The 12,707-nt window shown below is 54.7% G+C and overlaps 1 protein-coding gene across 1 annotated transcript in view; it reads left to right on the top strand.

Annotated features, from left to right (window-relative positions):
* Positions 1-9,024: 9,024 nt before the first annotated feature.
* CSMD2 (CUB and Sushi multiple domains 2) overlaps positions 9,025-12,707 on the top strand; it is a 512,752-nt gene continuing 509,069 nt past the window's right edge. Inside the window, exon 1 of the mRNA XM_037499127.1 lies at positions 9,025-9,211. Coding sequence (XP_037355024.1) covers positions 9,025-9,211 — 187 coding nt within the window. The remainder of the gene's footprint in view (positions 9,212-12,707) is intronic.

Genomic DNA, 12,707 nt, shown 5'->3' with positions numbered 1-12,707 from the left:
CTTTGGGACTGTTAAAAAAAAAAAAAAAATTGAGAAGGTTTTTGCCATTTTGCTTTTGAAAGTTTTGGCCATGAGTAATTTATTTAATTTTCGGTTGGCTATGATTTCTCCCCAATTGCCGTGCCTACCCGGGGGAATCTTGCACAGTGAGAAAACTCCAACCTACAAATTGTTATCAAATGTAATGAAAATTTTATGACTACTAAATTCAACAGTTAATGAAGTTGACATAATGTTAGATTTGGCATTTAATTAAATATTTACTGATTTCCATGTTGCTTTCCCTCTTTGAATTGTGGAGCTGTTACAAAAATGTTTTCAGGCCTCAAACTTCTTGGTAGGCCCCTAAAAAAAAATGTTCTCATGCTGATGGTGCCTAGTGGGGATAAGAAGTGGGTCCATATGCCAAGCACATTTCTTACAGACAAACCATCAGACCTGGAGGACAAAGAGGGTAGAGCTATTTCATGGAAATGGGCCTCCCTAGGGCCTGGTCCTAGCACCTGAATCTGGCTCCAAAGCAGCCAGTCATTTCCAGGACTTTGTAAGGACACTAGTGCGTTCTAGAAGCAAAGCTATGACTCTGGGACTTCTCCCTTCTGGCAACATCATCAGCAAACCCTGTAGCTTCCCAGGGGGATTTTTGCCTCTATTCCTTGCCACATGTGAGAAGACTGTTAAGTTTGGATGGTGTTTACAAACACATTGAATTTGAATTCCTGCTCTATCTACTAGTGTGACTCTGTACATGCCTAAATTCTCCAGCATTTTGTCATCTGCAAAGTGGGAAAAGCGGTAGTTCAGAGGGGAGAGATTCAAATAGGGAAAGGCATGTTTGAAGTTCTCAGCACAGTATCTGGCTCGGTGATTATTAGTATTGTTACTGTTTATACTGCTGTAAACACTGGAGCCTGTGAGATCGCTCCCGTGGGCCTCCTTGGTGGCGCAAGGGGTTAAGCACCATATTATGAAGCAATCCGCAGCCTCTGCAGCATGAGTTCAATCCCCAGCCGGCCAGGGAGCAACCCACATGGTGTAGCAGACCTCTCCTGCTGTGCCCGCTGCTCCCCTCAGCAGTGTATTTCAGTCAGTCTGTCTATTCTGTTACCTGCTCTGTCTCTGGTGAATTCTCTCACCCCCCGCATCTCTGGCCTGTGCCCCAGTTCTTCTATGCATAAATAAATAAATACAAAAAAAAGAAATGAAGTTAGGGAAAAGGAAGGCCATAGCTGGTGGAGAGAGAGACTATGTCTTGGCAGCTATGGCAGACATAGAAGCTGTGGCAGCTTGGAAGCTGTTATTCCAAGCAAGATACAATAAGGTAGCAAGAGTCGGAATCCAGTTGACATTCTGCTCCTGCTTTGGTCGTCCTGCCGGGCCCTGTCACGATAGCTACCCCAGAAATTCTTGGAGAGGCTCTCGATGGGATTCCTCTCCACTAGAAATTCTGAGTTCTGCCTTTCCTTCCATAGTTTTCATGCCAGGACGTTGGTTACCAGTATGCATTCATTAAGATTTAAGGTACTTGCTGCTGAGATGATTTGAGAGGGCTTTCAGATTAAAAGGTAAAAATTACAGCATGGAAGAGTAAAGCAAAAAGTGACTCCATCTAAGGAAAACAGAAAGAGTTGCTACTTTGAGGCACCTGAATGGTCAGAACACATGGAAGTAATAAGGTAATAAAACTGGGTATCCCTATTTGTCAGCTCAAGCAAAAATGGAAACACGTCGGATGGCAGAGTTTTTATTTTTTGACAGCAGAAAATACACATCTTCATCTGCAGAGACAAAATGTTTCCTGGAAATAACCCCAAGCATGAATTTATCATGAGTCCTTGTATAAAGGACACTGAGTGACAGAGTGGGCAATATATTCAATTCTGTTTTCATAAAGACAGAAATGCCATTAAGTTGGTCAGTTTCTCACATCAGGGTTCTCTGAAGACAGAGCATAACATTAAATCATAACTCAGAGAAGGCTTTTTTTTTTTTAAGGAACTCAGATAATGAAGTCCAGGAGAGATACCTTTGGGTCTGTCCCACACAAATTACTGAGCACCTACTCAAGCATCCCCGCTCCCTCCCTGTACTCATCTCTCCATTATTCCATCCTCCATCTATCCTCTCTCCCTCCATGCTTCCTTTCATTTATCTTTCCCTCATTCCATCCTTCCATCCACCTGTCCTCCTCCTGTCCCTCTCTCCATCCATCCTCCCTCCATCCTTCATCCACCCTGTCCAACATTCAGCCAAGATCTACTGAATTCCCGCCATGTGCCAGGCACTCTGAATGGCACTGGTGAAGATTGTAAGATCTGAAACTGGATTGAGTTTTGAAGGACAGCTAGGAAAATGCCAGACAAAGAGGGAGAAGGACATTGTTCCTAGCAGAAAGGGTAGCGTACCCAAAGGCCTAGAGGGAAGGGGCAGAGAGCATGGCTGATTTTAGGAATGGCTAAAGCCTTGGGGCTGGGACATGGGCAAATGGGGTGGGTGGGGGTGCTAGAGGGGCAGGGAGTGTCAGGCAATGGAGATTCTTGTAAGGAAGGCCTGGTAGCAGGGAGCTTGGACTTTGTAGGTCATTAGGAAACATCTGGGGAAGGCCGGGCAGCCGTAAAATCAGGTGAGTGATTTAAAAGGTTCAAAGGGAAGACACATTGAACAAGGCAAGAGCAGAGTTGGGACACCTGCCATGTGGTTGTTGTAAGTAATCAGAAAGAGGGGCCCTGGCTAGACTGGGGGGTTGTTAAGGAGGTAGAATTTAGAGTACTTGGGGACTACCTGCAATTGGAGCTGAGTAAGAGGAGAGTCCAGGATGAACCCCCAAGTTTCTAGCTTAGGAACCAGGTGGACATGGCAACTGTTTCCTGAGATGGGGGACTGAGCAAAGTCAGATGGTGAATGGCTAGAGGTGGGAGAGTCCAGCTCTGAGTAGGCTGGGCCTGCACACTCCGTGGGAGATCCAAGAGGAGAGAGGCCAGATACAAGGGTCCCTGGGGACCCAGGAGACATTCAGGGGGTGTCTGCTACAGAGGAGAGCTATAAGGAGAGCTACAGAAGTCCACTGTGGGGGTGGGGAGGGATGAGAAAGCAGACTATTTTATTTTTAAAGATTTATTTCTATTTATTTTCTATTTATGCATACGAGAACAGGGGTATAGGCCAGAGGTGGGGGGGGGCGGGGAGGGGGCGGCTGTGAGAAGATTCACCAGAGACAGAGTGGGTAACAGAACAGGCAGACCGACTGAAATACACTGTTGAGGGGAGCAGCGGTCAAGACAGGAGAGGTCTGCTGCGCCATGCGGGTCAGCTCCCTGGCTGGGGGATGGAACTCATCTGCAGTGGCTGGCGGCGATAGCTTGATAGTGCTGAGATTTAACCCTTTGAACCACCAGAGAGGCCAAAGAAAGCAGACTATTTTAGAGACAACAGAGAGGAGCAGGTCAGAGGTATGGTTTCCCTCCCTCCCTGCCTTCCCTAGCACCCAGGGCAGTGAGGGCTGCAGTATCTGCAGACTGTGTTAACCGCCTTGCATTGGCTTTCTTCTGGAAAAGTGCCACTTCTCACCTGCCCCTCTCCTCAGGCTGAGCTAGAAGCCCTTCTCTCTTCCATCACATCTTGTGTTTCTCCCAGAGTAATCAAGTTGTGCTGTTTAACTCTCTTCTCAATAAGCAATCCACCCCCTGAGGGCAGGGACCGCTAGCTAGCAAGATCTTATTCTTCTTCACATTTGTATTCTAGCCCAGAGCCTGGTATGCAGATTAATGTTTGTGGCACAAATGAAATGAATAAGCGTGAGGAATAGGTGGAGGGCTGTTGTGCGGGACACTCAGTGAGAGAGGAAATGGGAAAGCCTCCGAGTCCACAGCCTGAGGAAAGACAGGGCTGATTGGATGGATGTCAAGTGGAGGGGATGGTCTGCGATGGCTCCTCCCCTGTGGATTGTGGCCTCTGACTAGTGGGGGGAAATTTGACCTCTTTTGCCACTGTTGAGCTCTCTCCGGTTCCTCCTTTCCCAGATGGAGGATTTTCTGTAAGAATTTTCAGAATTCGTTGGCCCCAGCACTTGGCAGCCCTGGAGGAAGTGTCCAGCCTGCGGCCCTTCTCACTTCCCCCTCCTGCACGGGGCCCAGGGCCTCACCCCAGTTTGTTCTGGGCTTTTTCTTCATGAACCTCTTCTGCCACCTTTTCTTGGGAAGCGGATCGCTGTCATCTTTATAGTGACAGCCTGGTCCCTGGGAAATACTAGCTTCTGTCTGATCATGCTCATGATTTTAAAATCCCCACCTCCACTCAGAGCCTCGGCTTTTCCTTTGGGGCCTTGCTTTCGTCTTTGCTCCCAGACCTTCTCTGCAGTCCTGCCTACCCCTCAGCCAGCACTTCTGCTCCCAGGGCCTTGCTCTCCCTTGGGCCTCTAGTGTGTGCCCCCCTCTCTCTCCCTCCCTCTGCTTCGGAAGGCTCTTTTATTTTCTTGGGTCAGAATGAAAATTTCAAGGCATCAACTCTACAGCCCCAACTTGAATCAGGCCGAGTTCCCTGGAGCATCAGGCCTTGTTTTCTTTCTTAAAGGAACTCTGATCTTATCTGGACATTCAGCTTATCTTGGCAAGTCACTACACAACATTGGGTTTGTTTTTTTTTTTTTTTTGCAAAGTGATATTGTAGAAAGACCTTGACCTATGCACCTGTTGCTCCAGGGGAGACGGGAACTCCGCCTCTCCCTGGTCCTGCAGATGTTTCCGGGGTTCCCATCTCTACCTTTGCTCACATCAATTCCAGCTCAGACAATTGTAGCAACCTCTTAAGTCACCTCCCTCCCCCTTTTCTATCTATTTCCCTTCAGGGAAGTCAGAGTACATGCCAGGTCATGCTACTTGGCTCTATTTCCTAAAAATGAAAACCCACCCGTCTGGGATTCAGAGCTGCCCACTGTTCCACGCTATCTCCTGATAAAGCAGACAGCTATCCTTGTGACTCACACTCATGCATTTGCTCTCCCTCCTGAATTATGCCCCCCACCCCGCACACTCACACATTTAAGTCCTAACCCTTAGTACCTCAGAATGTAACAATTTGGAGACATTTTTAGCCCAACAAGTTCAAAGAGGGAATCAAGTTAAAATGAGATATTAGGGTGGACCCCAGCTTAATAGGTCTGGAATTCTTGCAAGAAGAAAGCATTTGGACATAGACATGCCCCTTCTGTCATGGGGATACACAATGTGAAGACAAAGGGAAAAGTCAAGTAGAGACGACTCAGAAGGAACCAACCCTGCCGACACTTTGATCTTGGACTTCTAGCCTTCAGGACTGGAAGAAAATAAATTTGTGTTTAGTCACAGGTTTGTGGTACTTTGTTCCGGCAGGCAGCAGCCCTAGCAAGCGAACACATCACCTATCTCCCACTGCCTGATTGTAACAGGATGGTCCCCATGAAAGGGAGAGGTTCCAGGTTCCCTGCCCCATCCAAGGGAGGGTGGAGCTGAGCAGGGAGAGAAGAAGCTGCAGAGGAGACTGAGGAAGGAAGGAAGCAGGATGCAGAGCCAGAAGGAGACCTGGAGGAGGCACATGGAGCCTAGAGACACGTGAAGAAACCATGCTTGCCTTTTGGTCATGGACGGGGTGACACGGATGTGGGTGAGACCCGTGGGGAGGTGACAATGGCAGCTTTTATCTTGATTTTGCTCTTTTCCTTCTGGGCTTGTCTGGTTGTTTCTGACCCTTTTCTGTGGGTCCCCACTGGAAGATGCTTTAGACTTGTGGCAGGCTTTGGGGTCTTGCTCTGGGCCAATCCCATTTGGATGGAGTTTTACCCACGAGGGGACGGGTCACTTTGGGTGCTTGATTTAGAAACTCGATTCTTTGCCTTTCCTGCATTGTTTCCTAATTGTATTAAAGTTCCTTCCCATTAAAGTCTCATGTTTTGTGTTAATGCGGCGGATGGCAGAACCCTATATAGAATAGGCATGTTTGCAGGGTTTGGGCTGCCCCTCTCCCTGCCCTGTAACAAGATCAAACCCAAACTCCTGGCCCTGCCCTGCCAACCTGTGTGAACTAGCTTCTGCTGGCTCCCGCCTCTGGCTCATCTCCGTGCAGCCTCATCCTCCTCCTTCCTGGGTCAGCACCTTGCCCAGCCCCTCTGAGCCACTAGCCCTTTGCATGGCTAGCTTGCTTAATTTTCCATCCCACTTTCAAGGTTACCGCCTCAGAGGCCTTCCCAGACAACCTATGTGAGGTCCTCTCCTGCATTCCTTTTCATACCACAGTGAACTTTTCCTTCATAACATCCTTAACTAATAACTCTATTTTTCACCTGCCTTCATCCAACCAAGGCCTGTTCACTTGGGTGTATATTTGTTATTTAGCACAGTCTCTGGCATATAATGATCCGCATAAATGTTTGTTGACTAAATCAATCACCACCTTGTCAAAGTCTCTATCCAGACTCCAAGGCACAGCCCAAATCCAACCTTCCTCCTTGAATTCATTTTCCAATGCGCCAAGCCCAAGAAACACTCATTGTCTTCATAGGTCTCTGACACTCCCCTTCCATCATGGGGAGCCCCCTTGCCCTGCTGTAGGGTTATGGTGGGGTGTGGCTTCCCAAACCTGCCCCACCTCCTCCCAAGCCTGACCATTCACTGTGCATCTCTGCATTGTTCACAGCTCGGGCTGGCTGGCCCAGCGCCTCAGGCCCAGAAGGCCTCAGTGAATGTAGGTGGCCCCAAATAGCTGAGAGGGACAAATGGAGGAGAAAATGGGTAACTGGGTCCCTTAGTGGGATTAGGGAGTCCTTGCCCTCCACAAGCCTCAGGGTAAAGGCTGACAGACATCTTTTTTTTTTTTTTTTTGCCATTGAGGGCTTGGGGCAAAGTTCTGGGACTGAGAAGAGGGTGGGGGAGGTCCACTTGCAGGGAGCCCCAGAATTATAGAGCAGCCTATACCGTCTTCTGCCCAGCTCTGGGATGCCTAGCTCCTTTTCCCAGCTCCTTCTCTGGAGGAGACCCCCACAGGAGGGAGGTGGGGAAGACCCATTAAGCAGCCCGCCCACCGCCCACCCCCCACCAGGCCACCACCCATTCGCCACACAGACAGACCCTCCCTCCTCTCCAGGGCTGGTGGGAAGGCCCTGCCAGTCTTGGCTGGCTGAACCCTCTCTTTCAGGGGCTGGGTCTGGACAATGGGAAGCAAAACGCACCCTCCCCACTGCCCCGGGGATATAAAGCAGGCCTTTCACTGCGGAGTTCTGGCGGCCTGGGTTGGTTCTTGGCACCCAGCACGCTTCGGGAGGGGCTAGAAAGAGTGTGTTGGGGGTGGGGAAGGGACCGGTGATTCTAAGGAGCTCGCCGGCCCAGGGCCACCGGGCTGGCTCCCCAGCTGTGGGATGAGCTCATGCGGGGAAGCAGAACAACTTGGGTTGGAGGCGGGAGCCCTTGGTTCTGGGGAGCAAGTTCTTCGTGGGGAGGGAGCAAGGGCAAGAGTCCACTCTTCTCGGGCCTCGCCTGCCGCCCTTCCCACCCAGGATGAGAGATCCCATAGCCCTTCCTCCTCCAGGGCCAGAAATTCCCAGGCCCCACCAAGCGCGAGGCCACGGGCCCCCCGGGCTCGCAGATCCCAGAGCTTCGGCTCGGCTAACCCCCTCAGCTGCCAGTGCAGCCTCTCCCGAGCCTCAGGCAAAGGGGGTGGGGTGCTCACCCGCGGGAGCATTTCGGCGGGGTGAGCCAGCTGGGGCCTCCACTCCCATCCTGGCCCCCCCAGCCTCAGGTTCCGCCCAGCCACCCACCCCAGCAGCCAGCAGCATCTATTCCTTTTCGCTGAGAGTTTGGCGTAGCCGGCGAAGGAGCCATCGTGACTGACGGAGGAGCCTGGGGAGAGAGACCGAGATCGCGGGCGAGTGGGGGTGGGGGATGGGGTGGGGACCGACGCGAAGCCCTTGGGCCCTGGCGCCCGGGGAATAGGTGGGGAGCGGCTCTTGCCTTGGGGGGAAACTCGCCTGCTTTGGGCCCAGGCTGGAAGGGGGAGGGGGCAAAGGACGGTCCCGTTATTTAATTCTGACGATAAATTGTACAAGTAACTCTTGCACGGTCCTTTCGCCAATCCACCATCCCCACTACTATCACCAGCCCCCCTCCCCGCCCCCAGCGCACACATGCACTACTCCCTCCACCCCGAGATTTTGTCTTGGGGTACCGTAGGACCGAACTGAGTCAGATGGGTCCCCACCCCCCACCAATTCTTAACCCTGGGTCTAAGCACACACACCCACCTCCTGGGATGGAGTAGGAGGCTTTGCGAAAGGGGATACTAAGCATCACCCCGGCCCCAGATGGCAAGTTCAAAGCCACCACCCAAGAGCAGCTCCCAAGAGCCGTGACTCTGGAAACGCGTTCTTTTTAGCTACCTTTCTCCCAGACAGTAATCCAGTTTCCAAACGTGGAAGAGTCGTGTGTGTGTGTGCGTGTGTGTGCGCGCGCGCGCCCCTGTGTGTATGTGAGTGCGTGTCTGTAGCACCGTGTGTGCGCGCGTGTTTGTGTGTGGGGGCTGCATTCATGGGTGATCTTATAAACGAGAAAGAGAGGACTGAACTTAAAAGAAACTGGTCCATTGTAAAACAAACAGGAATAAACAGCCCTTTGGGTGTAATTTGTGGTTTATCTGGCGGTGGAGGTGGCGCTGAAGAGGACCCCCCCCCCATATATATATTTTTTTTTTCCCTTTGCGGCGCCTCCACCCCAGCATTTGGAGCGGCGGAGAAGCGGCTCCGGAGTGATTAATCCGGGGATAATTCACCCCCCCCACCGCCCCCCGGCGCGAACCCCGCGAAGCAGGATTGGAGCGAGTCATTTCCGAGAGCGCAGCGCGCCTCTCCCCGGCCGGGCGGACACTTGGTTCATTCCAGCCGCAGAAGCTCAGGGCTCCCGCGTACCGGGATTTTTTCCGAGCAGAAAAAAGCTCCGGAGCTCTCCTGACCTCCTTTCTCCGCGGCGGCGAGCGAGCCTCTCCCTGGGCGCAGCCGGCCGCGCCATGCCGCGCTCGCGGGGACGGAAGCTGGGGCGCCGCGGCCGCCCCGCGGGGAGGACTCGCGTCCAAGCCGGGATGTCGGCGCTCGCGCCGGGCGCGGGGAGCCGCTGGGGCCGCCCGCCGCCGCCAACGCCGCCGCCGCTGCTGCTCCTGCTGGGCTGGGGCTTGCTCGGCGCCTCGGCCGCCGCGGGTGAGTCCGGGCGCGCCGGGTGGCCGGCGCCGCCGCGCGCCCCACCTGAGCCCCGAGTCCGCCCGCCCCCGGCCCGGCTCGTCCCTTCCCCCGCTTAACCGCCCGCCCTCCGCGTCGCCCGCCCTCGGACCCAGGCGCCTCGCGGCCCCCCAGCCCCCGGCCCCCGCCCTGCGCCCCGCCGTGGCCTCACCTGCGCCCCCGCCGCGGTCCCCGGCCCCGGCCGCAACTTGGCCGGATCCGGCGGGCGTGGGGGCCTGGCAGGCGGGGGCGCCGGGACCCGGGCTTCAGTTTCTCCAGCCGCCCAGCCCCCAAGGTGCCAGGCATTTCCCCGATAAACTTTCCGAGCCCTCCCCCACCGCAGGCTGCGGCCGGCACGCCCGCCCCGGGGCCGAGGGGAGGGCGCCCCCTCCCCGTCGCCGCGTCCGCGGGGTCTGCCCTTCTCCGCCCCCGCCCATTTTCTCCCGAGGAAGCCCGCGCCCCCGCCGGAGTCGCCCGGAGACTGCGGCCGCCACCCCCCGCCCCAAGTGGCCCCTCCCGGGGCGCCGGGTCCCGGAGGGCGGCGGGGCGGGCGGCACCCAGGGCGGGGGTCCCGCGCCCGCCGGCGAGGGCTCGGTGGGGGCCGGCGGGCGCGGAGCGGCGGGGGCGGGGGCGGGGGCGGGGGCCGAGCCGGGGGCGGGGAGGGAGTGTCGCCGCCCGGCGCCGCGCCGCCACCTTCCCTCGGCTCCCACTCCGCGCCAAAGTGCCCTTTCCCGCGCCCTGCTGCGGCGGAGCGCCCGGGCTGCGGCAGCCACGGCGGGGCCGCGGGACCGGCTCCCGGCCGCCCAACGGGGGGCAGCCCGGCGGGCGCGGCGCGGAACTTCGCGGGTGCCTGCCCGCAGCTGCCGGGCGGGGGAGGCCCGCGGGCCTTCGGGAGAACCCGGCCCCCCGTGGGCACCGCTGGCCACGGCCGGCGCCCTCCCACTTTCATCCCCTGCATGGCTCTGAGGCCCCGCTCTGGCCGCAGCCTAGAAAGTTCCCCAAGCCCGGGTGGGGTCGGGTCCGGCGCCTGAAGCCCGGAGCCGCATTTGCTTTCACGCGGGAGCTTGGAGGCTGACACCACCCGCCGAGAGCGCAAAGCCCAAACACCTGCTGCCGGGCCTGGGCTTGGCGCACCTCGGGCCTGGAGCCCTGCCGGTTTTGGGGTTTGTTTTTGAAAACCACCGATTGAACCTGACGGCTTGGCCTCTGTCCCCTTCTTGGAAAGTGCGCCCCTTCCCTGGCCAGTTCTCCCGCAGGCCCCGGGCACCTGCACTTTGTGGGTCCCTTCCCCAAGACCGCGTGGCCAGCTCGCTCGCCAAGGAATGTTGGGGTCGCTGGTCTGGGAGGGCGCCCCAGCCGGCCCCAGCTCTCCCTTCCTTACTTGATCGGACTTTCTCGGGTTCTCAAAGGAGTCATAGCCGCCAACATCCAGAGAGGGGCGCCCGCGGCGCGCGCTCCTAGGAGCTCAGGCCTCTCGCACACCCACACCCACTGGGTGGCTGTGCCTTTCTCCACGACGCCGCCGGTCACCCAGACTTGGTCACCCAGACTGGCCACTTGGATGGCCGCTACCGGCCGCCTGGTCGCTGGGTCGTTTGTTTAGGCGCGGTGCCTGCCCTGGCCTAGCCGGCCTGAGATTGCTTCTGATGTGCGCAGACTGTTCTGGCTACATCTGTCCCCATGGCATGGCCCTGGGGAAGAAAAAGGCCGACTCACCGGAGCGTGCAGACTGCTCCGCGAGCTGGAATTTTGCCCTGTAGAGATCCACGGGCTGGCAGCTCTTGCCTTACTTAGGAAGTTGGGGGTGGTGGTGGGGAATGGCTTGGCGACCACTTGCGCTCTGGCGGGGCCCCCTCTGGCCTTCAGCTCTGACTTCCAGAGCTTCCAGTGCATTTCTTTATAAACCTTCCGCGCATATAGATGTGCCGTTTGGCCTTGCAAGGAGCGGAGATTTGGAAATGGACTTGGTGACAGATGATCTCAGGATTGGCACATGAGAGGGGGAAGCACATTCATTTTGTGTTTCTTCACACTTGACTTTCAAAGATGATCAGGACTGAAACTGAACCATCTCCCTTCCTTGGCCCAGTGATGCATGGATAAAAGGAAGATAAGAATTTTGAAAGGGGGCACCTTCTCACCCACCTTTACCTTTCACCGGCTTCCTCTCTCCCCATCTGTGTGTCTCATACTCTTCCCCCAGCCCCCATCAGCTGCTCCTCTCCCCCTACTGTGGATCAGTCACTCTCCCTTCCCAGATGCTTCCCCTTGGCCTGGTAAACAGCTTCATCTTTACGTAAATCAAGCTCACCAGTTTTCTGGGCTATAGTCCCACCTCTCTTTCATGAGTCTGCTCTCTTTGAAGGGATCTTAATTCACTTTCTCTGCTACCATTTATTCTCCACAGTCCAGGTTCTATCCCCAGGACTGGAGCTTTCTAGGAAAGGTCCCCTATGACCAAAGCCATCCTATTTTCTTGAGTTTATCTTTCTTTATCCCTGTGTGACTTTGAACACTTCAGGTTACTCCTTTTTAAATTCCTCTTCCTTGGATTTTTGGGGGCCCTGAGCCTTCCTGGCTTTTCTCCTATCTCTGCTGTTCCTTCTCAGTCTCCAATAGCAGAGTTTATTCCCCTCCTGTACGAATGGTTCCCTGCAGCGTTCCAGCCCTTGCGCTTTTGCTGATTTCCTCTCACTACTCCTGGAGGGAGCTCATCCACGCCCATCCCTTCCACTTTCACACTCTGAAGCTTTCCAGACAGATCTGTCCTGCCAAGAGGCTTCTGATATATGTCCTTTGGCTTCCTAGCACAGAAGCTCAGGGAACAGGCATCCCAGATATTCGACTGACTCTGGGATACCTTCACCTAGCTGTTTGCCTCCCAAAGCAAACTCACTAGCTCCCTTCCCACGCCTCCAGTTTTCCTATAGGCTGGCGGTGCCTGCTGCTTCCCAGGGACCCAGCTCAGGAGTCTTAGGATCATCCTCAGCTCCATCCTTATCAGGTGGCCATCAAATTCTTTCAGGTTTACAATTTCATTTGTTCTCAAACTTAGCTTCTCTTCTCTCCATGAAGAAGATCTGGGCATATTATTAAGTCACTCGAAATACAAGTAATATTACGTGATAAGCGTAAGAAATGCTGACAAAGTGCTGATTTGTCCTATGCAAACCACTTCAATTAAAGGATTAAATACCAAAATATTTTTAGAAAATTCTCCCTGCTTCTCTTGTTCCCTTGTTGCTTGCTCAGTAGGCCTCTTGCAGACTGGAGCATTAACCATACCCAGGATTCGAGGGTAGTACTAGCTGAGTTGTACTCAAAGCATTTAATCTTCCTCATGTATTGGAATGTGAGCTTCCTGCCAGCAGGGCCTGTGCTTTCTTTCTCTTGGTATCCCCAGAACCCAACTCGGGACATTGCACAGATTTGGTGCCTGATAGATCATTGTGGAATCGCAGATGATTTAAAAGTATGT

The sequence above is a fragment of the Talpa occidentalis genome, unplaced genomic scaffold (assembly GCF_014898055.3).
Source record: "Talpa occidentalis isolate TD23 unplaced genomic scaffold, MPIMG_talOcc4v2.1 talOcc4.9, whole genome shotgun sequence".
Lineage (NCBI taxonomy): Eukaryota > Metazoa > Chordata > Mammalia > Eulipotyphla > Talpidae > Talpa > Talpa occidentalis.
The sequence above is the reverse complement of the archived record's forward strand: the minus strand, read 5'-3'. Positions and strand labels throughout refer to the sequence as shown.